Below are 27561 nucleotides of genomic sequence, written 5' to 3' on the forward strand. Positions count from 1 at the left end.
TGCATATCATCAGGAAATTTACGTGACGAAGTTTTGAATATTTTAATAGAAATTGGACACGAAGAATACGGTTATTATATGAAGAAATATAAAACAAAAGGTGGTCAACAGAAAAAAAGGAGAGTTAATATATTTTACTTCAACAGATTCATGCGGATTTAACCGCTGTAAATGTATTTTAAGATTAGAATAATTGGCATGCTTATTTAGACTTTTTATAGAAAATTGCATTTTTAAGGCAGACGAACGCACTAAATATTTTTTTCTTCATTATTTATTAAACCTTTATAAAACGTAATTATTCATTTTGAGATAAATAACGCACGTTGACTATATATTTGTTGAAAAAAAAAATATCACCAGGAAATTTAATGACTTAACTTTTAGTCCAGTTGCATACTTAGGGTAAAAGACCCTCCGTGGGAAATTTCGTGAGGAAATTGTGAGACCAATTCTAATGCATTCCTTATGGCCTATATAACTATGCCTCACCGGGTGTTTTGCTTGAATTTGTGTCAGACGACCTGTGTGACGTCATTAATCCAAGATGGCGGCTGCACTAGATATTGATGAAAATTTTCGGTTTTGACTCATTTTTAAGGCATATTATGAAAGGTTTTAAACTTTTATTATATATTTAATATTTTAATACTATTATATTTCAAAGTTAAAAAAAATTATCTGTATAAAATAAATTAATTATTTTGTTATTTTTAGTTTTTGACACAGATTTTATGAACTTTTTTAGTAAACAGTAGCAGTTAAAAATATTTTGGAAAGCTTGTACGATAAAAATCAAATTTATTATTCCAAAAAAACCTGTAAAATTATTTGAATGCACGTGTTTTTGGGATTATAAGAAGCATTTTTTTTTTATGTAGAAAAAATTTACAACTTCCGTTACTTAATAGCGAAAGCAATGACAGTTTTATTATTTACATTTTTTGTGCTCTAAGTAATGAATTAATTATTTAAACTCTGATTTTAATTCAAAAATATAGATTTAAAAGTAAACAAACAGGTCTTACTTAAAGTGTCATCAATATCGCTTTGTTGGCTGTGCTTTTGACATAAGCCCTCATCACCTCCACACATACAAAGTTCAGAGCATGCAATGTTTTAAGATTTGCATTTGCATGCAACTATGCATTTGCCCTTAACGCAAATGCATTGTTTCATGCAAATGCAATTTGGGCTTACTTGTCTTTGCTACATCGAACTAATTTCAAGATGGATTCAGGTGCACAAGGAAGTACACATAATTGAAGCATAGAAGTTGTCTTTCTTTTCCCATCCGAAGTCAAACGGTGATGGTGAATTTGGGTGCTGCTGGTCAGCAAGACGCCACTCTAATACCTGATAATGCGCTCTTAAAATATATGAGGACAAAGATGTTCTTGTAGGGGGCAAAGTTTCATTTTGAGCCCACTGCTTGGAAAACATGAACCAACGAAGTTCTCCAATACCTGAAATCTTGGTCAGCGGCTTATACAAGGAGTAAATAAATCCTTCAATAGCAACTTTATCATTTGCATTAAATTCTTTGGTTGACCCCAGATGACTCAGAGCATCAAGAGTAATTTTGTCTGCCGTCTTATAAATTTTTCAAAAAGATGGTTTCCCTTCTTAGAAAGTGAACCTGTTGTATCACATCCTGATAGAGCATGGAGTCCTAATATTCCTTGAGTTTTTTCTGGTCCTGATGCTGTCAGAATGCCTTTAATATCTTCTTTGTGTTTTCTTATCTTTTAATGCTTCCCCATATGCTGAACATTTGGGCTTACTTGTCTTTGCAATTTTATAGGACGTTATTTCAGTCAGGGACTGAGGTAATGTCGAAAGGGAACGGGATGCTGAAGGTATGGTAAGAGAAAGTGGAATTTGTCTATCCGAGTCTTTTTTTTTTTTTGATAAAGTACCATTACAATGCCATGCAAAGTACCCTTCCCATAAGATGTGTCTTCAAGGAAATCAATGTTATCTGCAGCACAAAATAAAAATCTTGCCTTTTTCAAATCTGGAGGAATATACATCCCGTCACTATCATCCATGCGCCTTATTAACCCATTTGCTATTTATGTTTCCAAACGTAGAACTTTGGCATAATCAATCGAAACACCTAGTTTATGTAAAGTATCAATTATATATTTGCTTCGGGTAACAGAGTACATAGTAAGGCCAACACCTACTTGCAAAGGCATATCTCGGGCGTATCGATGAACAGTTTCCTTCGATGCTTGGTGCGGAGACAGTATTTTATATATGAATATGTGTGATGGTCTTTTTGCTTTATTCAGCACGATATTGTCTTTCCGTTGCAGCACCATTTAAAAAACTGATCAACTTCGACTGGAACGGCATCAACTATCTGATTCTGTTCAAGAGATCCTGCAAATGTCCATTTCTGATCAGATGAAACTGCTTTGCGTAATATGTTTGCAGCTTCAAAGATAGTTCTCATGTTTTTTTCCAATGTCTATAAAATAATCTTCTGCATTAGATAGGGTAATATCTGCAGTTTCCTTTAAAGATACGCGTTGCGACTCATTTACATTTTTTGCATTATTATAAATAAAGCGTCATCAATTTCTTCTTGAATGAGATTTTTAATTTCTTTTTGCGTTTTTTTTTTCCTAAATTTTTATTTGCAATTGACTGATAATTCATTTCAAGGTCTGCTATTGTAGTAACATTTCCCTGAACAAGAAAATCATTTAATGCACACAGGAATTCTACGTCTGTTGCTTTATTAGAAATAATGTATTGTGACTTTGTTACTACATCAGAATCGCATTTTTTCGGAAAAAATTAAATATATGTTTTGCTCAGCAATATTTATGGTGTAAAATGTTCTTTGCATGAGGGTCTCCTGGATCTGTACAGTCACTGAGTTTCATTTTGAAAGTTTCATTTTTGGAAATTTCAATGGCTTTTTTTAATTGCTGACCTGCAGAATCTGTTTTTATCGCCACCAATGGTTTTCTTACACCGCCTTTTCCGAGGTAGAAAAACCACTTATTTTTGTCACCAACGACAGTTTTGGATCTCGTTGTGTGTAGCCTACAACATTGTCTTCATGAATGGAAGTAGAACAATATAGTTTATTCTTATCCATTTCGTGAAATCTCTTACTTCTGTCCATGCTTGCTTTATGAGTGCACTTCTCTTAGCATCCTGCATGCCTTGCTTTTTTCAAAGATAGAGGCAAAAAAACTTGTAAATGAGTTTCTGGGAGAGAAGACATCGTGAATAAAATAGCAGTGATAAGTTAAGGAAAAAATAACCGTACTTAAAGATTTACAGACTATTTACCAACGAACCGAGAAACAATACTTTCTCTACGCAGAAGCTTTCTCTTCTACTCTCCCTACAAATTTCTTAAGAGCACCCCCAATGTACGATATTCATATCTGGTCAAAGAGTTTAGGGGGTATACAGGTTATTAGAATTCTGTCAATTCTGTCTGATTATACAGTCAAACCTCGTTAAAACGAATTCAAAGGGACCTTCAAAGTGAATTTGTCTCAACAGTAGCTCGTTTTATCTGAAAAACAATAGTGTTAGGTGTGTTAAGTGATTTTCAACAGAAGGACGGGGATTGCAAATGTAGTTCGCTTTAGCAGTAGTTCGTTATAATCGTGTTCGAATTAACGAGGCTCGAGTGCACTAATGTTTAGTGATCTTAGCCTGAAAATTAAAAGTATTTTTAACTGCGAAAGTTTACCCGAGGTACTTTTAAAACAGCTAATTCTGAGAGCCAAAGTGAAAAAAGAAAATTTATCAGAATTTTTTTAAAAATGAGTTAATAAACAAAAATAATAAATATTTTGTTTTTAATTTATAATAAGAAGGTGAATAGAGTATTAATCAAGTGAATTCACCAGAAAATTATCACAAAATACCCAAAAATTAACTCATAATTGCAAAAACTCATTAAAGCCGCCATCTTGGATTGATGACGTCATACAGGCCGTCTGACACAAATTCAAGCAAAACACCCGGTGAGGCATAGTTACACAGACCATAAGGAATATATTAAAGTTTGTCTCACAATTTCCTCACGAAATTTCCCACGGAATGTAGTATGCCCCCCTACTATTTTGAATATTTTAGAAATTGGACACGAAGACTATGATAATTAGAAGAAATACACTCAGGAACATTGAAAATAGCGCCCCAAGAAAGAATAAAGGTACAATCGCGAAATTTTGCATATAAGAAGAGTGACATCTGATATGCTAATGATCCAAGTTTGTCGTCAATGCGCATGACTGTTTACTCTACAGCGCCGGTGAAATCGGGATAAAGGTGCTAGATAAACCAGTGCATAGTTTAAGATTTATCAATGTTACGATTACATCCGGATACTCGGAGAATCTTAATGAGTGAAGGATGCCAGGTAGACGTGTTAGAAATCGTTTCTCACAGTTAAGCGAGTTTTAGAGAGGTTTGATCATCGGCATGAAAATTGCAGGCTGGTCGACGAGCCGTGTTGCTGCCCAAGTGAATCGTTTAGAGTGTTCTGTTAGAAACTGTTGGATGCAGTGGACACGAGATAGTACCCACGGGCAGAAAACCGGGTCTGGAGTGACCAGGAAGACAACGAGAATGTAAGGATCGTGCGGCAAGCTTTTGTGGATCCCACTGTGACTCGTTTCAACATACAAGCAGATGTAGTAGTAGTAGTTGTACCCTGAACCATTTCTAAACGTCTTGCGGAAATAAATTTGTAGTCCAAGCGCCCTTTTCGTGTACTCCTTTTAACACCAAAACATGACAACTCTGTCTGCAATGGTGTGAAGCCAGAGTGATGTGGGATGTCACTGATAGGCAAAAAGGTGGTGCTCAGTGATAAATCCCGATTCGTTTTGGTGTCAGAGGGTATCTTCACACGGATGAGGAGGCGCCCTGAAGAAAGATACTACACCACCCATTCTATCGCATGACACACTGCCTGCACAGCGAGCATAGTGGTCTGGGAGCTATAGCCTATGATAGCTGGTCCACTAGTTATGGTACGTGGAACGTTAACGGACCAGCGTTATGTTAATGACATTCTGCAAACACATCTACGGCCGTTCCTAAATGGCCTCCTAGGAGCAATTTTCCAGCAAGATAATGCTCGCCCGCATACAGCTAGAGTTGCTCAAGACTTCTTACGTCCCTTTGATACTCTTCCATGGCCAGCCCGCTTTTCTGACTTGTCTCCTATAGAGCATTTATGGAATAAGCTGAAACGCCAGATGTCGCCGTGCTACTCTATGCAAGATTTAGAAGTGGCTGTTAAAAATTTAAGGAGCCATCGGCCTCAGAACAACATCAGACGTTTCAACATCAGACGTTTCATTAGCTCAATATCGGACAGTATCGCGGCACGTATTTCAGCAAAAGGGGGTCCAACGAGCTATTTAAGTAGCACTGTGTTTATCTCATTTCTTAGCCCGTATTTGTTTAATTGTCTAGATTTTGGGATCAAGTGTATCTCTCATCTGTATTATTCCGCACATTAAATTTCACTTCAATCCAATGCTTTCTTCTTAAGGCGCTATTTTCAATGTTCCTGAGTGTATAAAGCAAAAGTCTGTTATCTGAAAAAAAAAAAAAGGAGAGCCGCGGCGGATTTTGGCCCATTTTAAGTATGAAAATGCATCTTAAGATTAGATTAAATGCCATTTTTATTTAGGAGTTTAATAGATGTGCATTTTTATCGCAATTTTAAGGATGTAGAACGTCCTAAATATTTTTTTTCTGCATTATTCATTAAATATTTTTAAAACTCAAAACGATTTCTCGATGTGACATAAAAAACACATGCTGACCGTATATTTGTAAAACCAAAATCCAATAAAGTACATTTTTTTCTAGTATAATGCTATTTTTCCATGCAAGAAATTATCATTTCCTTAACAGTTCCAGTGTATTACTTTTTCATCATTTTGTGAACTTTCTGTGTCTAACTCTTTGTAAGATACCAGGGAATGCTATCTTCCTCCAAATTGTAAATAATTAACTGCAAAAACGTTTCATAACTGGATATTCAAAACTTTTTCCAGAAAAAAACCCCCGGTTTTTACCAACTAACTTTTACTGATCATTATTTAACTGTAACATGCTACAAGCATTTTAGCTATTACAGGTTTTAGCTATTAGAAGTGTCTATTACAGTAATAGATTAAATTACCATTTTTGCAAGTTTTCGAATTTATAAATTTGATATGGTTTTTAATAGAGCTGTTGGCATAAATAAAATTTTTGAAAACATGGTTATGAAGAGAAAAAAGAAAGAACAAATAAATTTCAAACAAAAGTAATGCATTTAAGTTGATTAAATTTCTTCTAGCTTTCTTAATAATTACTCGTTTTATTTATTTATTTATTTTTGGGTTTTACAAAGAAGTATATTGGAGCATCTCTTTTTAGGTGCACTAATTGCTTGCTAAAATACAATAAAAAAATGAATAGTGTCAATTTAAGCAAAATAAAACATGCAGTTAAAAAACATGAGAAAAACACACTAACGCCACACTTTATTTGGTAGTAATTTTAAAAACTAAACTTTCTGTGAATGAATTATATAGCATTTCGAAGAGATTCTAACAAATTCGCTCGTTTCTGAACTATTATTTAGACATAGTAATTGTTTAAAGATGACATTGTTAAAAATATGTTCTTACATTTTAATGATCTTACTTTTCTTCCACGGCTTTCTTCTATGGTTCCTCTACAAACACGAAGCAACTTGTTTTAATTGACATTTAGTAAGTTACCAGAAACGTTTACTTCTGAATCTGACCTTCCTACCAATTTTTTACAAACGATTTCGGATTTCTATCTTCCCCATAAATACTATACTCAAGGATAAATAAGATAAATAAATACCTTTGTGCTGAACAGTAAAGTAAGAAAAGCCTTATTGGTTCCTTATGGGTTTATAATTTTCTCATTGGTGTTTGGTTAATCCGCTATTTTTATCTTTTAAGCTGTATGCTTATCTGCTCTTGGCTGTTGTCCGATGTCTTTTCATCCATAAGCTCATTACTTTTTGCATTGAAAAAGGCGTTCCCTGTAACGCCGAAAAAAATGTCTGCAATAATCTGCAATTCGTGCTTTTTTGTAGTTGTGTTTTCTTACTTTATATTAAGGGGTAAATGAAAAAACTATTTTTTTTAAAGATCGAACTTTGGTTTCACATTTTTTAATGTAATTTACTAACATATAGCGCAAAATTTAATTTTTTGTTTGATTTTTCATTTTAATGATTTTTAATTACTCTTGGATGATTCAGAATGTCGCTCACAATGTTCAACAATGTTCAATATGTAACCTACAGGTACAAATTGAGTATTGTCTCCATTATCAAGTCTCTGGGTTAAAAAGAAAAATGTTGTCTAATAGCCACAGTCTAATTTTTCATACCCAGTTACTCTAAGTTATTGCCTACTGACGTATACATATTTAATTTCCAGAGCCCAACACTGCCTTTGATTGAAGTATACATGAATTGGTCATTTCAAAAGAACGTCATCATAAACATTTAGTCTTTTTCTTCTCTTAGTATAGACGTTTCATTTTTTTTTTTTAAATTTATTTTCTTGTTTTTTTTTTTTTTTTTTTTTGTTTTTTTTTTGTGACAAACCACGGCTCAAACTTAGATTATCCATTAGTTGAACAATACCAATAAGATCAAAAATATCGATACTACTACGATAAAACTGCGTAATTTTAAGGTACCTTTCTTGAAATTTATATAGCAATACACGTGCATTTATACTTTTGGACTTGAACTATTTTGCTGGAATACATAAAATATAAACTTTTGTTATGAAGTAAAATATGAAAAAAAAAAAAAAAAACTAATAGTATATTTTAAAAAATCCGGCATTCAAAGTATTCCAACCTCTTTAAAAAAATATATGCAAAAGGAGTCCAGTGAGGAAATTAGTTTAGTCGACAAAAGCTTCGGGTAAAAACATCCCTGTAAGAAAGAAGTAGAACACGAGGGAATTAAACTCTCCAAAATCTTTTTTTTTCCATTATCATACCACACATATTCATCAAGAGCAATTCCTATTTTTTTCAACGATAATCAAAGAAAGTCAAAATCTCCTTCCAGATAAGAAATCAATTTGTTTTTAAAAAATCTAAAAATCTACATTTGCAAAGTTTTTGCAGCGAACTCCAGTCTTCAGCCTTAATCAAGTTAAAACTTCGTACAAAACGCTAGAAAGTCAGCTTTACTTTCGATGCTCTCCTTAATGCTAAAACAACAAGCCAAAACAAAGCTGATAATCGCATGGAAGTATGTGCCTGATAAATTATTTATGGAGGGAGGTTTCTCCTTTTTGAGGAAAAACTCAAACCGCTTCTTAAAATGAAGCGCAAAAAATAGCAAAGCCTGGAGCTCTTTATACTTTGTTAGATTCGAGGCTTACAGAAGGAGGATAATTTTCTCGCAGTACTGCCGAATTTAAATTAAGCTGGGACAGCAACGAATTCTGAATGCAGATTTAAAGTCCTCAAAAATGTTTAAAGATTAAGAAGAGAAGAAAAAAACAAACCGCAGCTTCAATAAAATGATAGAGTAGAGCATGGAAAAAGGTAGAGGAACAATTTAAGAAAGAGTAGTGAAATGTAAATAAATAACTATTACTATAAATAATGAAGTACTAGTAAATTTGTATTTTAAGTTAAACACAATTTAAATTCATTTGAATGTTTTCGGATAGGTTATTGACGATTCGTATAATTTTTAAATTAAAGATTAAACATTGTTAAAATAAATAATTAGCCAGCGTTTTGAAGCACAAAAATTGTAAATTACTGCAGACACGTGTTTCGGTGTTACAAGGAACACTTTTTTCAATGCAAAGAAGGGTGAGCTTCTGGATGAAAAGTCATGTTACACCGACCTTGTAACACCGAAACACTTATCTGCAGCAATTTACAATTCCCGTGGTTCAAAACGTTATTTAATTGATTATTTTCATTTTCAGCTCCAAGGTATTTATTCGTTATTAAGCATTGTGTTCTAATGATAAAAAACAGTCAAAAAAAAAAAAAAAAAAACAGATGGAACTAAGCTAAAGTGTATTTGTTTAGCATGGAATTTGAGATGTCCGGGGGAAAAAATCCCACTAAGAAACTTTAAATTCAGTTTTCTGACTTTTTCTGATTCAATTCTCTATTTATGTGCTTGCTGTACTTGATACTGTACCTTATTACACACGAATAGAACAAGAAAGCACACGCTATATAAAATTATTATTGATTTAAATGCCTGAAACATTTTTTATAAGTTAAATACATTTTGAATTTGTGTAAATAAAAAAAAGTGGAATAAATGACTTATCATTCTGTTGCTCATTTCGATGTCAAAACATAATTGATCAGCAATAAATGCATCCGTAACAGTTAAGTATATCACTTCTTTTACTCTTCAACGGGCTTTTTAAACACAAATAATTTCAATGCAAACAAAATACAAGCTTTCTGTAAAGTCGCTAGAAAGAAAGAGAGGGAGAGGGGGGGGGGAGTGTAAAGGAAATTCAACCCCCAATTAATTGACCCCCAAGTGATTGATTCCTTTGGTTGTTTTGACACTTGAGTTCATTGTTTGGTAAATCAGCTGTCTTGGGAGTAAGTTGCGCATAAAGGGAGGAGGGAGTATAACTCGGATGCCGTACATCCTTGAAATTCTCACAATTTTTTACTCACAAAGTTATTCCTGGTAGCCCCAAACAAATAGAATGCTATTCAAATATTTTGTTTAAGATGTATAAAGTAGTTTTAGGATATACAAATTTACTAGCCAAGTGAAATAAATTTATTTCTACATTTCATGTCCAACGTGAGTTGAGTCAGTAATAACTTCGATAAAAAGCATAAGGTATCTAAATGGGCAAATTTCATAGGATCTACAGTTTTGTTATGCATTTTTATAAAAAATACGAAATCCATTACACAATGTAGTAGCATACAATCTTCTTTTTATTCAAAGGCAAAATACGTATTTTTCTGTACTTTAATGAAAAATTAAAAAGAAAAAAAAAAAAAAACTTGTGTTTCTTCGTAAATGCCAAACAAAATCCATTAATTTAAAATTAATTTTGAACATGATATAGGAAGAACAAGAAAATAATGGCATATTTCATTTACAACGCTAATTAGACATAACCACTACCACAGAGAAACTACATTATTATCTACAAGTGTGGTATGAGCTTAATTTTACTGTCAAACTATTAAAAAGCACTAAGTTGCTACAAAGTGTAACACTAAAAACGGAACGTACCTGCTATGCTGAGTTCTGCAGTGCCCTGAGCAGAGTCTTCATCGTTGCGTGCGATGCACTGGTACATCCCTCTGTCCTCTCTTTGAACTGTTGTAATGTGTAGGACAGTTCTGCTTATTAAAACAATTCGGCGTGACAAAAGTAATGCTTTTTGGTTTTTGAACCATTCAACTGAGGTTATTGGATGTCCTGTCACTGTGCAGTTGATGGTAACTGTAGAACCAGCGCTGACTTGCTGTGTTAAAGGCCACATATTCACCTTGATAGGAGCTGGGAAAGAAAATGAATTTTTATATCCTTAAGCATTTCATCAATTAAGGAATTCAACAAATGAGTGCATGAAATGAGTTTTGTAAAAAATATTGCATTCTTTCTTAATCTACATTTTTATTTACCTGTTTATTTATCGAAAATTTTATTAATTAACAGAATGAAAAGTGAAATATAGTCTGCAGGTAGGATTGCAGTTCATTTGCCTTTCGTCTCTTACACAGTTCTCGAAAGCACACACACCCACATACACAAACAAGCCCAATTTTTTCCCTTTCTAATACATAGATAGAAAAAAATAAAAACGCTCGTAAGGAAAATATAAATTTAACAGATTAATAATTTTATGTCTTACTAATAGTAAAAAATACATGTTTCCCATATGACAACCCTTAAAAAAGTTATGTTTTGTGCTCGACTATATTATTATTATTTTTAAGCATTACACACTGCTCTAATATTATTTAAAATCATATCAAGTAATGCTATGACAGCGCAGGATTTAAAATTTAAAAAAAAAAACGATTTTTTTGTAATTTATCGTAATCGATTTTTTTCTTTCTATGGACCATTTTATTACTCCTCATGAAGTCCAAAAGTTTGTCAAAACATATTTTTTTTCTAATTGCAATACTAATTTAATCAAATGGGCCATTTTTGGAACACTATGTTGAAAGATGAAAAATAAGCTTTAGTTTCAAAATTGTTCTATAAAAATACCCAAATGTTACCTTACAAGAAACTGCTCTAGACTTATATTACAAATAAGTGTGAAATTCCACATACAAAAATCGGCCAAATGCACTGAACCAGGAAATTGTAAAATAAAAAAAGCTGATGTGTGCATCACATGACTTCCTTTTACGCCAATTTAATGGTAATAGCGCATTGGAGTAAGCAAGGAGACACTAAATATTTTTACCTCTAGTTTCTTGCGAACCGAGGCAAAAAAAGTTTTACACAGATTTATTTCCTCATTAATGGCAATTTAAGGTTGATTCAGTGGTTAACTCTTTAAATATCACCAACATTGACCAAATTAAAAATAGACTTTAAAATTAAAAAACAAAAAAAAAATATCTTCAAATTTTTCGCCAAGTTGGCGACTCTTATTTGACATATTATAACACCACTTGAGTTAGCATTGAAATTAGCAATGATTTTCCCCCAGAAAGGTGTAAAAGAACTCCTTAGGAACATCCGAATGCAACCAAAAGGGAAGGTGCACAACTGGACCGCACTAAGAGTCTACGCATCAAATTTCACCTTTCTAGGTACACCGTTTTCGAGTTATGCGAGGTTCATATGCGTATACACACATACACACATGCGCACATACGCACATATCTACTTACATACGGACTTCACGGGAAAACGCGTTGTAATTAACTCGGGGATCGTCAAAATGGATATTTCGGGTGTCTGTACGTTCCTAGGCATTTATCCACGTGTGGTCGGGTCGAAAAAAAAAAAAAAAAACTCAACATTCATTTGGGGGTAAGCAAAATGAAAAATAAGGCCGGTTTGTGAGTAAAATTTTTTTCGCGAATACAATGCTCCCTTTTTTTTGTAAAAGGAAGTAAATAAAAGAATATCATAGCTTAATTGTGGTCACCTTGTGTGCACTTACATTTTCCTTAAACTACTTTGTTACTTATGTTCTGTAGATTTTAACTAAAATTCTTTCTCATCTCACACTCATGTGTTCTAACTTAAGCACTACACATAATTTTCGATGACGATATTCCCAGAAAAAAGTACAAATCTTGGAATAAATTACTTAATAAAGAATTCTCATTCCAAAACGAATCATTAGCAAAATTATTAAAAACACTTAAAAAACATGACTATAAACGAGTGAATTTTAATTAAAAACTTCTTTCTTATTGAAAGTTTTATAAAAGGGCATTCAAAGTTAAGACATTAGAAAACAGTAATAGAATTAAGTGTCGTGCGCGTATTTGTGTGGCTTTCAATATTAGACACGTAATTAGGAAGCTCCGATGTAAATTGTGATACAGATTAATTAGTAGTTGCAGTTCACGTGATTAATTAGTCTTGAAGTTTTTCTTTGTAGCTACTTCTTTTCTTAAAGTTAGGTCCTTTTGTTCCGTGTTCTTGTGTTGAAGTATTTCCATTGACTGAACGCATAGTTAAGCACTTATTTCTTTCGTTCTTAGAATTGAGAGGGAACAAAAGATAATCAAAGATATTTTACCTGATGGTGGACTTAAGTGTTCATTCAACATTGAAATTATTTTTCTTTTTTCAATTATTACATAAATAAAACAAAAGAAGGAAGCGATTTTTTTTACCAATACAGATGAAAGAAAATTGATTAAAAAACCATAAAAGAGTCACGGATTAAAAAAACTCGAATGCACCCACTTTTTGAAAACTAAAATTAAAATCAATTTTGAAATATTTTAAGTGCTCTTTAAGTATTTTTTAAAATAACTTTAAGTAAAAGGAATAAAGTAATGCAATATTTTAAATTTTTCTCCCAAATACAATACGTGCATTATTATTATTGTTATTATTCTTTTTTGGTCTTTAAACACTTAGAAATTCATGACTTTGCTTTTATTGTTATTTGCAACTAAAAAGACTTTACTTGAAAGTTTCTCATTTCATAATACTATTTTTGACAGTGTATTACTAAATCTGCAAAACATTAAAAATTACTGGAAGACGAATTCAAAGATATTAGTTAATTCGTTAATGAAAACATACAAAAAAATAAATGAATAAATAAATGAAATGATTGCACCAATGTGTTTCGTTCAAATAGAAACACCTGTTACGAAGCAAAATAATATTTTGAACTACGGGGACAAAGAACAAGGTTTCCGAAACATTAATATTTAATTTTTGTAAAAAAATAATAATGCTATCTTTCGACATTTTTCCCACTCTCTGACAACTGCGGGAAAAGAAAGAAATATGTATAAGCATTCTTAAAACATTTTCCAAGTATGAAAAAATTTTAAAAATCGAGTAAGTATTGCATTTCTAATTACTCGATTAGTGAAGCATTTCTAAGTAGTGTAAGTAATGTTCAAATGGCCTAATTTTAATAAAATAATTATTATAATAGAAAAATTACCTTTTCTCCTCTTCACAAAAAATACAAAACGTTTTTTTTTTATTTTTGCTATATTTGTATCGTTTTGAGGTAAAATAACATATTTTTTGTTATTAAAGACGCAATTTGATAAATAATAACTTCAACAACAAACAAACAACAATTTTGTTTGTTGTTTTTTAACAATGTAACACTTATAGGAAAAATCATTAAAATTCGTCATCAAAAACAAATAAAAATATTTTATCAATTAAGTTAATAATAATAAAAAAACTATAGCAAATCGATCAACTTGAAAAATACTGCTCGCAAGTGTTCCCTTTTCGTAGCTGACATTTTTTAAAATTATCATATACCTAGCTGAACAAGGTTTTAGCAAAATTAAGAATTAATTATTATAATAAACTCTAGCATAATTTTTCAACACAGTTTTACCCATCTCTGATGAGTTTAAAATAAAATACTTGTTCTAAAATATTCAAACTTTTTAAAAGTTTATCTTTGATCAAAATTCCTTTTTATTTGTTTCTTGTATTAATATTCACATAGTTTCAAAATGTCTCCAAAATATATTCCATACGCACTTGGTATTTATATCAATCCCATAATGTTCTTCTTTAAAACAACTTTGGCAATCTCCTCAATATCAGCAATATCGAAAAAATTAAGAATTTGCAATATTAAGGATAAACACATGACAGAAATAATAATGCTATTTTTAAACAGTTTTTCAGCTCCGCTTCAGAATAAGAAAAAAAAAGAGCTATTTTTATGAAATATTATAACTTATTTTCAGCAGATATCAATGTAATCAAAACTTCTATTTTCTGTGTAATAATATTTACTCCATTAATATTCTTTGTAAAAACAATAGTGATGCAGAATTAATTTTTCTATGCGATAATATTATCAATAAGCAATATCGTGGAAAACCACATAATTTCCATTATCATTTGAAATATTAGGTTATACTTTTGTAACGAAATATAATATTGTTATTCAACGGAGATTTTCATTCCTCTCTAACGAATCCGAAATAAAATATTTATCGCTGAATTTTGAGTAACGATAAAAAAATATTGATATAAGAGATTCAAACTTCACCGAAGTATGAAACCAATTTGATCAAAATTCCTTTTTTTTCCATGCAATAATGTTCACGAACAGATGGATTCAAAACACCTTTTTTCACATTCCGGAGACGCTTTGAATTAAAATCAGTCTCATCATTTTCACCTTGAAAACGACTTTGACATATTCCTTGATACCAGAAATAATGTGCCAAAATAAATAATTTGCTGTATTAAGTATTACCTCGTTTAAGAATTAATAATGCTATTTTGAATTTTTTTTTTTTTTTTTTTTTTTTTTTTTTTTTTGCGCAGCTAAAAAATTAAATGAAAAACAGAACAATTTGTGTGAAACTTTCTAAGTTTTTAAATTACGATAACCATTTAATCACTTTTTTTTCTGTGTAATAAAATTTATTTTAATAATATTCTTAGTGACATCAATATCGTGGAACTATTAATTATTCTATGTGATAATATTATCAATAAAAGAAACATTGTGGCTAAAAAAGAGAATTTCACTATAATTTGTAATATTAAGGACTAATGTTTCTGTAATAAAATTTTATCTTATTATTCTACAATTTTAATCCATCTCTTATAAATCTGAAATAAAGTATTCATTGCTAAATTTTTGAGAAAAATAAAAAATATTGATATAAAAGATTCAAACTTTCCCGAAGTATGAGACCACTTTGATCGAAACCCCTTTTTACTCCGTGCAGTAACATTTACGCGCAGATGGTTTCAAAATATCTTTCTTCACATTCCGGAGATGCTCTGAATTTAAATCAGTCTTATCATTTTCACCTTGTAAACGACTTTGATATCTATCTTGATGTCAGCAATATCGTGACAAAATAAAGAATATGCAATAATAATTATCTCTCGTAAGAATTACTTATGCTGTTTCTAACTTTTCTACCCCCGCTAAAGAATCAGGGGAAAAAAATAAAACCAGAAATATTTGTTTCGAACATTTTAACTTTCTTTAAGTACAAAAGCACTTAACTCAAAACTTTTTTTTCCCTGTGCCATAATATTTAGTTAATAATATTCTTGGTGAGAGCAATATCGTGGCAATATTAATTATTCTTTGGGATAATATTATCGATAAGAGTGTATTATCGCGGCGAAAAACAGAATTTGAATTCATTTTAGCAATGTTACGAAATAGTTTTAACAGAAATTTTCTCCCTCTCTAACGAATCAGAAACAAAACATTCATTGCTTAATTTTATGAAAACAATAGAAAATATTGATATAAGAGATTCAATCTTTCCCAAAAATTCAAACTTTTCCGAGACCACTTTGATCGAAACCCCTTTTTTATTCCGTGTAATAATATTCGCTCGCAGATGATTTAAAATATCTTTCTTCACATTCCGGAGACGCTCTGAATTTAAAACAGTCTTTTCATTTTCACCTTGGAAACGACTTTGACAGCCCTCTCGATAAGGGCAGAATCGCGCCAAAATAAATAATTTGCTTAATTAAGTATTAACTCTTTTAAGAACTACTAATGCTATTTTACAAAATTTTTGCACTGCTAAAAAATCAGATGAAAAATAAAACAATTTGTGTGAAAGATTCTAAGTTTTTAAAAGTACGATAACAGTTAAATCATTTTTTTTCCTGTGTAATAATAATTATTTTAATGATGTTCTTTGTGAAATAAATGTCGTGGAAATATTAATTTTTTATTTGTGAGAATATTATCAATAAGAGCAACATCGGGTGGCAAAAAGAGAGAGAGAGAGAGAGAGAATTGGCAATATAATTTGTAACCTAATGTCTGTAATAAAATTGTATCTTATTATTCTACAAATTTAATCCATCTCTTATGAATCTGAAATAAAATATTTATTGCAAAATTTTTGATAACAATAAAAGGTTAAAACTTTCCCGAAGCATGAGACCAGTTTGATCGAAACCCCTTTTTATTCCGTGTAATAATATTCACGCGCAGATGGTTTCAAAATATCTTTCTTCACATTCCGGAGACGCTCTGAATTTAAATCAGTCTCATCATTTTCACCTTGAAAACGACTTTGACAGCCCTCTCAATAAGAGCAGTATCGTGCCAGCCACACCTTATAATGACTTTTCGGATGACTAAATAACTTGGACATATCCTTCGGACAAGCCGATCATCTGACATGAATATTACATGGAAATGATGGCCCATACACAAGAAAGGAAATGAAATGTTCGGAAGGGGGTGGAAACAACGTAGCATTCATATAATCGACTGCGAAAGGGCTGAAAATTCTAGAAATTAGTACTCCGCGGGGACCGTTCCAGTGTCATTTGAACGATATGAAGTCGAATGGGTGTGGAGAAAGAATTGTTCCGTTTTACAGTGATTCATGAGAAGATTATGCTTATAAAAGCGTAAGTTGATGTAATAATAGGATTTTTTTTTTCAGTTTTGATAAAGCAGATTCGATGTCATGAAATTGACGGAATATTAAAAAAAAATGCTTTTTATTTATTTTTATTTTTTAAATTCATTTAGTTATTTACTTCATTTTTAGCTACAAAATCTGAATTAAAAAAGAGAAATGATAGAGAATGCTTTTTTGAGCTATACTTATAGTAAACATGGTTTCTTAAATGAGATTTGTTTTTTGTTTTTGCTGTTTTTTTAAAATAATTATTTATTGTTTTAATTTTTTAAGTTAATAAAACTTAACTTCGATATGTCTTCACTTAAGTGAAGTGAAGACATATCGTCGCCTTAGAGCAACACTAACTTATCCAAGCCTAGAAATAGTAGTAAGATATCCTACTATCGCTTTGAGGTGACGATATGTGTTTATCTATACCAATTAATATTAATTCTGATTTGACGGTATGAGCTTTTCAACTTATCTGTATTTTCTTGTATGTGCAACAGGTACATCATGTATGTAAATCATTAAAACAATGCAAACTCTCGTCAATCATGCTACCCATGTAATGTAAATTAGTTTATGTTTCATTTTTTACTTTTAATAATGCTTTTTCTATTGTACAGTAGAGCATAAATTTTAAAAATATATTTAAAAAACTATTCTGTTATTTGGTATTTTTAGCTATTAACGTAATTAGTTGTAAGATAATTGTTGGTTTTCTAATTTTACAAAAAATTCTCACTTATACAAACGGATCATCGTTCAAGTTTCTTACAGGATTTAAAGTATTATATTACCATGTGCAGGTAAAGGAGAGTAACTGCTAATTTTGCATTTTTCATTTTTTGCATTTTTGTGATCTATTGTGCATTAGATTTATTTTACGTGCTTGTTTATTTAATTTAAGCTGAAAAACAGCGCGAAAAAAAAGTCAAATTCCAAAATTTTCACAATAATAGTTTTAAATTCAAAACGCGCTTCTTCAAATATATCATACATAGTAAACATTTATTTGTATGAAAATAAAACATTGAGTGTAATAGTTTTCCATTTTATTATTTTTATTATTAGTACTATTATTATCATAAGTTTATTAAAACCAATAATAATAATAATTTGGTCACTTGGTCATCGCTGGCAGACACTCCTGGTCAGCCAAGTCTTTTTTTTTCTTTTTAATTTTTTTTCTTTGTTCCCCTCGTTTTTTCGTTTATTTATTTTTCCCTCCATTTTATCATCATCATCATCATCATCATCATCATCATCATTATTATTATTATTGTTATTATTATTGTTATTATTATTGTTATTATTATTGTTATTATTATTATTATTATTATTATTATTATTATTTATTAATATTTTGTGATTATTATTTAAGAATATTTCGTTTGGAGATTGGAAAATCACTTTGCAAAATCTTCAGCAATTTACAGTTGGGGCAAACTTAACCTGACAGCACTGTGAGGTCAACGCAGATTCGAATCACAACATTATGACGCTGCCAGTTTGGTTTGCCGAACTTTAGAAACACACTTTTGAAATCTCTGCATAAAATTCAGTGTTGATGTGTATACATAAGCAGGCTTAAATTTTTACCGTTACAAAGATTTTAGTGAAATCCATCAATTATAATAGTTTTTCTTTTAAGCATATTTTCTTTCAAGTGTCAAGCGAAAATAGGCTAAGTGATAAATTATAGGAAAGAGCAGAGACGCGTTGTTCAAGCACCAGAGGATTTTATGGATTAGAAGTTCTGCATCATGAATAATTATTTGTTCTCTTCAGTTGCGAGCACGTTTCATTTTCAGAAACAAGTCTTAATATTTTAGGATCATCAATTATATGTATCACGCAAATGTACGATTATATGACGCAGCGTAGAAAACAAAAGAAATAACGGTCGGCATGTGATGACAAATGATTGAAGCAATCATTTTAATTATTTAGAAAGAATTTGAAATTCGAATCGGTAAGCATATCGTTGCTACAAATGGCGGCAGCATATTCATTCTTGTTATTGCTTTTCCAATGAAAATGCTTATTATCTCCGAAAGGAGCAAACATAATGGCTCATTCCAAAAACAAAAGCATTCATTTTGTGTAAAATAGCTACTCATTAATACGTTTGTTATGCTCTCATCTAAGAGGAATATTAGAATATATAAATTTGTTCTTTCCAAGGAAATTATTATCCGCTCATTATTAGAATTAATATTATCCCGTGCTAAATTGTTTGTTTTTAGTTTGCTTAATGATTATAGAATAAAATAGTTTATAGGAATTTCATGGCATATTTGTTGTTGAATTACAATCAGGATTATTAAAGTAATGTCAAAATTGCCCTTTCGGAGGAAAACTAATATAAAGCAATTTTTATCAAATTTATTTAACTACAAAAATGCTTTTTTTACAGATTAAAAAGGGAAATTCTGCTTTTAGAATGATTAAAAAAAAATGAATAATAAATTCAGTGTATTTGAACTACATTGAATTTATTATTATTGAAAAGGTTTTTTTTTCAATGAGAAAATTTAAACAATTTAATGCTTAATCTATACGCATTTTTTGTGAATCCAAGCTCCGTCTTTCTTACTTAAAGTGAAAAATGTATTACAGATAACTTATGGTGAGTTGTCTCAATTGTAAACTTTACATTTTTGTAGTTAGATCTTAAAATGCTCTTTTTAATATTTAAATACCTCTATTAGAGTTATTATTAAAAGAACTCCAAGGCACACTTACATTACGTTCAATGGATATTACTTTAAATTGAACATTCTTATTGCATAGGAAATAAACTTTGTGACACATGCTCCAAGTATAGTTTCTGAAAATTTGCAATAAAGATTGAAACTTTAATTTACTCGTAAACTGATCTACGCATTTTGACAAACAATGTGAAAAACCATAGATTAATTTAAAAAAAAAATGAACCAGAATTTATAAAAACACTTAAGATTTTTGTGACTTGATAAGTAACATAGATAATCATCGGTGAATAGGAATCACAAATGATGACTTATGTAACGTACATATAAGTTAGCAACAGAAGCTATTTTAAAATGCCTGTATTTCGACTTGTTGTTTTGAATTCAAAAGAGGGCATTACAAAATAATAATAAAATACTAATATTAATACTAATAATAATAATTACGAAAAATAATTTACAAATAATCATAATAATAATAATAATAATAATAAGGAGCAGTAATGTGCTAATAATAAAAATATTAATAGTAATAATAAAAAATAATAAATAAAAAAATTAGTAAATAAAAAAAATCCATTTTCTAATATGTTTATATCATGTTTTAAATTTTTGGTGCAATACATACTTAGCTTTTTTTTTTCAAGCTTCAAAAATGTTACTTAATTTTACAAACTATATAATTCTGACATGCTAATAAGACCAAAAACAGAATTTTTGCAAACATTTTCAAAGCGTAAACGGAAAACAAAATTTTGCTAACATTTATTCGTGTTTAGGGCAAATGAATGAATTATTTTCCATACTAAAATTTTTAATCTGAATTTTTTGACAACAATTGCCTTTTCTTCACACTTTCATCATTGAAAAACATACAACTAAAAAAAAAAAAAAACCAACACCTATTCAAAACTTCCAAACATTTGCGGCAATGCAGAAAAAATGTTCTTTAAACTTGCTTTTTAATTTTGTCGCGCATATAGCAGTTTTTCCGCACTACTCGTTTTCGATTTTTTTTTTTTTTTTTGCATACCAACATTGAGCTGCCGTCCATTGCAAAAACTTTAAAAGCGCTTCTTACAAAGCTAACTACATCATATATTAAACTCTTTTACTGCAACATCAAGAAAATAAACACCTGCAAATTTCAGATTGTTTTCTAAACTGTTTTGCTTGATAAAAAGTTCATGCTGCAACGCCTCTTCAGAAACATTTCTATCATTTTTTTAAATTTCATTCTTATATACAATAATAAAATTGCAAAATATGAAAAGTTACATTTTATGGCGTAAGAAATCAAATAGAAAATAAAATGGAGATTTCGCAAATAACTTCGTTTTGGAAAAGAGGGATTTTTTCCTGTAACCTTGTGTTGACAGATTTAGGATGAACACAGCTGCCGCTGCAGTGAGCGTCCTTATATGTATGTTTACTACAAACAATAATTTCCCTTACAAGGGAAATTCGACCATTGGCATCATATTTGAAATGGTTAACTAAAATGAGTTTTTCCTGATCAGTCAGTGTGGTTTAAAATTATTTAATCTTTTTAAAAACTATTTTTTTTATTTTCTAGGATTTATAACCGATCTGCAAAAGTTTATTGAGATACCTTTTGCAGATAAAAAATAATAATTAAATAGATAAAAAATGAACTGTTTATTTCAAAAACCAGTCAAGCGACAACTCTAAGATTTTGAAAAATCACTTTATAACTTATAATTAACGTATTAAAATTTGTCGATAAGGATTACGTTGTTTTAAACTAAAAGGAATACATAGTCAGGTATATTTATTTCAATAACTAATGTTGTAATCATCATTGAATAATTTAATTTGGTAATATAAATGTTTTCTTTAAATTAGCAATTTTGTCGCTTAACTGGTTTTTAAAATAAACGATTCAAATGCAAGTAGTAAAGCTTCCAAATACAGACTCTTTAATCGATTAATACTAAAAAGTCTAAAGCACAACTAATGAACAAAGCACTGGAAACAAGAAAATTTGAACGTAGTCCAAAAGTAAATCTTATCAACGAAGGCTCACCAGCAGAAGTACAAGAATTTTACAACTGCATTTTTACCAAAACAACGGCTTACAAGCCTAAGTCTCTCGTGTTGTCAGGCGAAGCAAAACAAACTATGCATCCAATTATGGTTTTCAATTTTTCTTCTATTTCGAGTGAAAGGGAGAAATATTTTTCAAACAAAATTAGTGTCGACTAGCAAAGCTTTGGGCTTTGGATAATCTAATTAATTTTACAAAAGTCTTTCTACTGTCTCAAATGAATCAATCATTTTCTTTAAAAAAATGACTTTGAATCATCCATCATGAAGGAATTTTCGAAAATACGATGCCAGGAGATAGTTTACATTATTTTACTCTTCCATGCAATTGCATTTTTAATTACCTGCTAGAATTTCACGTTAGTTTCATAAGAAATACATCATTTGTCTTTTTAAATGGATATTTGACGAGTAACGGCGAAGGTAGCTTCGTGTGTGCAAATTCAAAGTCTTTTGCATTTTTCAGAATGGCTTATACGCAGTGGCTAGATTTTATTTTATCTTCTTTCAAAATATTGTACTGTCAAAGACTTAAAAATTTTATTACCACCACAGTGTTTTAAATTTTTAAATTAATTTTATATTCACTTACTATATATAAGGTTAGTTTTCCACTTATTAATATTTTTTCACGCATTTCCGTTTTTTTAACAGTTTTTAAGTAAACTGAGATGAAAACCGTACTATATATCGTTTTTCTTCACTGAATCACACTGGAATCCAATGCAAAGTAATACAAAAATGTGTATTATCCTCTGAAGCATTGATACAAAAATATTACATTTGTAAAAAACTCCATAAACATTAACTATGTAAATGCAACCGCCCTATTGAAAGAATACTTTTTTTTTGTTTAATAAGCTTGTAATTAAGTTTTTAACACTTTTATCAGCAAATTTATTAAATTGTGCTTCCACTTAACGACGCCGTAATAAACCACTTTCTTGAGATTAATTCTTTTCAAATAAATATGACTATTACTTTTTTAGTCAATTGCGATCCACTTAGTTAGTGTGTTTTGCTACGGAAAATAACAGTTGCGCTGGTTTGATATTTTACTCTGACATATTACTAACAGATAAAGCAAACTGGAAGCTTTTGAAATTTTTTATGACAAACTTTAGTTCAGGTGAGGTAGAAGATTTTGTTTGAGGATTGACCCCATCTTAGTAGCAAGGTAGAAAAATCGGAAAACAATACTGCCATATAAAGTTATTTTCTGCTAAAAACGATGCAGTTGTTAGTGAGTTAAAAATACTACTAAATAACTCATGGTAAAAAGTAATACTTTGTTTTCAACACTAAAAATTGAAACTCATGACCTTTTTTTCAATATATAAAATGACGAAAGTAGAAGAGAAAAATTGACACATGAACCCAAGTTTACTACTTCACCAATTCTTTTAAAAGCCGAAATAGTGAAGAACATAGTAATAAAAGAAGGTAAAACTGAAGGATATACAGTAGGGTGGGCAGAAAAACAGCTTCTCTTTTTAATTTCGATGATGGGTAGTGCGGAAAAGTTGCCATTGGTTGAGCAAAGTGCATATAAAACATTTGAATTTTTTCTGACACTTTCTTGGTCTGCCGCAACTGGGTTGAAGTTTCGAAAAAATGCTGTTTTTTCATGTTTATAGCCAAAATTAGTAAAAATAATGTGTTTTTATCTTCGATTATGAATTTCGCGGAAAAGATGCCATTGGTTGCACTAAACTCCCATAAAAAATTTGTGGTGTGTGGTACAGCTCTTTCCTTTGCTACAAATTAGTAGAAGTTTTGGTCAATTTTCAGTTTTTTTAACGTTTTCAATGAAATTTCTCAAATAGTAAAAATTTTGTTTTCGCCAAATACTCCTCTGCCATAAATCTATAGTTTTATCACATGTGATGTATTTTTGGATGCGTGGTGTGTCATAAATTAACAACATATTGCGCATACAATTTTAAATTTCAAATCTTATCATCAAAACTTTTCGCATCTGCGTTCAAAATTAAGGTTAAGCACCACATAACTGAGGAAAGAACTAAATATGGTGTGGATTTACACAAAACTTCTGCTTTTGCTTTCAACAGAGAGTCTTTTTCTACACTGTTTTAGGTAATAAAAGCTTTTTTCGAGTTGAATTTCTGCATTTTAGCGCTTTTACTTATGTTACAATATTGCTTCAATGAAACATGTTTTCCCTCGTGGCCATCTGCAAATTCCGAGCAATTTTAGTAGTATTTCTGTTTACTACACACACCTAACGTTGGACTTAAATTTCTAAAATTGTTTCGGATACTATAGTTATTCCTGTTTCTTGTGACGAAAGACATTTCGAGGTTTGCTGACATTGGTTGAGAACCAAACCGAGCATATCGCCGTATTCCGTTAACCAGAATTTTAATTTTGGAACCTTAAACCTTATACACTAGAATTTCTTGATCCTTGTTTCCTCTTTTATATAATTGCTATCTATTTAATCAATTAATATTTATCACAATTTTTTTATACCTTGGTTTTCGTCAGTTTCCATTGCTGGGTAGCATTGTTGTGAATGAAGAAGGCCATGTTATTTACTTTTTGAAATCATTTCCGCGTACCCCGGTCGTTTCTTTGGCGAATCATATGGGCAAATCAATTTATATTACGAACAGTGCGAGACATCGTAAGGCATCTTTGGGTTTCGAGGTACTTAAGTGCAAGCAAAGCGTTCTGCAGGTAGCTGTGAGTCACGTAAACTACGTAATAGGCCCTGGTTGGCTGTCTTGTAACTCTGGAGAGAGCAGGGCGGTCATTCCAAGCTCGTCAGCATGCGAGATCGAGATTCTCGCTCACGTGATCGGTTGTGACGTAGAAATATCGCAAAGTAGTATTCTAATCTACTCGAACCTAGCCGCAAGCTACGTTCGAGTAGATTATAATGCTACTTTGCGACATTTCTACGTCACAACGGATCACGTGAGTGAAAATCTCGATCTTGCAAGCTGACAAGCTTGGAACGACCGCCCAGTCCAGTTGAAAAAGTTTCACAGCTATGAATTATGTGTTTTTGGTCTGGGCTCAAATTTTCAGCATTTTTCTTTTCTTTTTTTTTGCCAATGTAGAAATACATGACAAAGGTAACCTAGAATGATAGCACAAGTAGGTTTTCGCATGCCATCAGCTTGGGTTTGATTTGTCCAGAAAGTTCTTAGGTTCAGTACTTGCTCTATCTTATTTTTTAGGTGTCAGACCGGGAGTTCGTTTGTATGAAAAATGTAGATCAAATGTTGCAGTTCTTTATTTGTTTCCCCCTGTTTTTTTAACACCTGCAACGACACCGTTTTTTTTTTTTTTGTTTTTTTTTAATGTTCTTACGGGAGTGCCGTTTCACGCGACTGTTTTTAGTTAAGAGATAATAATTTCGTTCTTATTTAAAACTAGTGGTACCACACGGCTTTGCCCGCAGTTGAAAATTCAAAGGTCATTCGGTTCAACTGTATATTTAAAAATAATTGATGACGAATTTCTTGCCAGTTGTCTATGTTCATTCGCTCTGCCATTCCACGTCATGCTAATTTCGTAATTTACTCGTCCATCTTATGATAGTTTTTCTCCGGAAAATGTTCTTAAAATTGAAATAGAAAAAGAACAAAATCGATTTTTTGAAAAATCGCTTAAAGGTGCACACTCCCATGCTACAAACTAACTTTGCGCCAAATTTCATGAAAATCGGCCAAACGGTCTAGGCGCTATGCGCGTCAAAGACATCCAGACTTGGAGCTTTGTTTTATTAGTAAAGAATATTTACGAGCGATTAAGAACGAATTCTGCTTTAATCCCGTTGGTTTTGAACGCTAATCAAACAGAGTGCTGCACTAAGTTTTTTAATAGCATATCTTTAATTTAAAACTTTATACACAATAAATAGTTAATTTATAACACACCAGGCATCTAAAAATGCATCACATGTGATACCAATATAGAATAATGCAGAGAAATGTAACGAAAACAAAATTTTTACTATTTGAGAATTTTTGTTAAAAACATTAAAAAAAACTGAAAATTGATGAAACTTCTACTCATTTGTAGCAAAGGAGGAAACTATACACCCCAAATTTTTTATGGGAGTTAAGTTCCACCAATCGCACCTTTTCCGCGAAACTCATCATTGAAAAAAAAAAAAAGTACTATTTTTACTAATTTTGGCTAAAAACCTGAAAAAACAGCATTTTTTCGAAACTTCAACCAAGTTGCGGCAGATCAAGAAATCATCAGAAAAAATTCAAATTATTTGTGAACACTTTGCTCCACCAATGGAACCTTTTCCGCACTACCCATCATGGAAATAAAAATAAAAAAAAAAGTTGTTTTTCGACACACCCTAATATACAGTAGTTTACGAAAGCAGCTTTAACCAGATGATATTTAAATTTAATTCCCTAAGAAAATTTTAAAATCAATTTTTGTAATCGTTGCAGTAAATAAAAGGGTATGAATAACATTAACATTTCGTAATGAACTTAGTTATTTACCATCACAAAATTCATTTACGTATAAATGAAATCATGCGCAGTTAAGTAAAAATGTATTGCACTACGGAGTGAACATGAAGAAAAATCATTTTACTTTGTTTTAATCTATATCTAACATTTCTTAACGTTAGGTATAAGAATGAATGCTATTCAGTTTTCATCTTTGCCTTTTATATCTCTGGAAACACACAACTAGATTTTAAATATTTTCTTTTTCTTTTGATTTCAATCTGGAGATAGTGTTCAAGATTGTTAGTTTTTTTTTTTTTTTAAAGTAAAATGTTCATATTTGCGTTATAGGCAATATTAAAAAAAAAATTTGAACCGCTAATAAAGAAAAAAAAATGATTTGAATCAAGAGTATATTTAATAAAAGTGCATTCAAAGCACAGTTGTCCACTAGATAAATATTAATTTATGTTTTAGAATCTTTGTGGGAACTAGCATATTTTCTGAGTCGTTTAAAATCAATTATCACAGTTTTCGGAGTATCATTGGAACAGGGCCGATTAAGCCTCCCCTAGTCATAAACGCAAGTGCTTAAACTTCACAGTGCTTGAGATTTTAAAAAACCCAAATTTTTTTCTAGACTTCTTGCAGATTTTTGGTTTTAGAGAAATGGTGCAGCTAAACTTTACCATCTGGAATTAGTAGAATCAACAAGCCAGATAGAACTTGACATGTCAAAGTGTTATATTAAAGATTTCTTTGAATAATTGCAGTACTCCCATCGATTGTTTGTAAACGCGCGCTGCGCACACAACCATGTTGCTGAATGTCTGACACTAGCCAGTGGCTTGAAAATTAAATATAACCCAAAACATCGTTAAAATTGACTGGTGTTGTTAACGTGATTCCTACATTTAATCTTCGTAAATTAGAAGAACTTACTAGATGAACTTTTACTACTCATTTTCTAGTTCAACCTCTAAATTTTCAAGTCGTTTGACTAACAGAGATAGATACTCCTCTTAATTTTTTTTTCAGTTCAGTGGTTTCCGCAGGAGACACTGAAGTACAGACGTTGTTTTAAAGGGATTTTCTTAAAAGTTTCTAGGTGCCCCTTAGTTACAACAAGTGTGTTTTGTTTGCAAATGGCGACGCCGCTGAAAATAATGCGAAGGGAATTTCTTTATTTGCGTATTGTATTTTACATATTGTATATATATTATATT

The 27561-nt window shown here is 30.9% G+C and overlaps 1 protein-coding gene across 1 annotated transcript in view; it reads right to left on the minus strand.

Annotated features, from left to right (window-relative positions):
• Positions 1-27561, minus strand: part of LOC129222891 (uncharacterized) — a 201676-nt gene that overhangs the window by 128229 nt on the left and 45886 nt on the right. Inside the window, 1 exon segment of the mRNA XM_054857455.1 lies at positions 10292-10561. Coding sequence (XP_054713430.1) covers positions 10292-10561 — 270 coding nt within the window.

This window comes from Uloborus diversus, chromosome 5 (genome assembly GCF_026930045.1).
Source record: "Uloborus diversus isolate 005 chromosome 5, Udiv.v.3.1, whole genome shotgun sequence".
NCBI classification, from domain to species: domain Eukaryota; kingdom Metazoa; phylum Arthropoda; class Arachnida; order Araneae; family Uloboridae; genus Uloborus; species Uloborus diversus.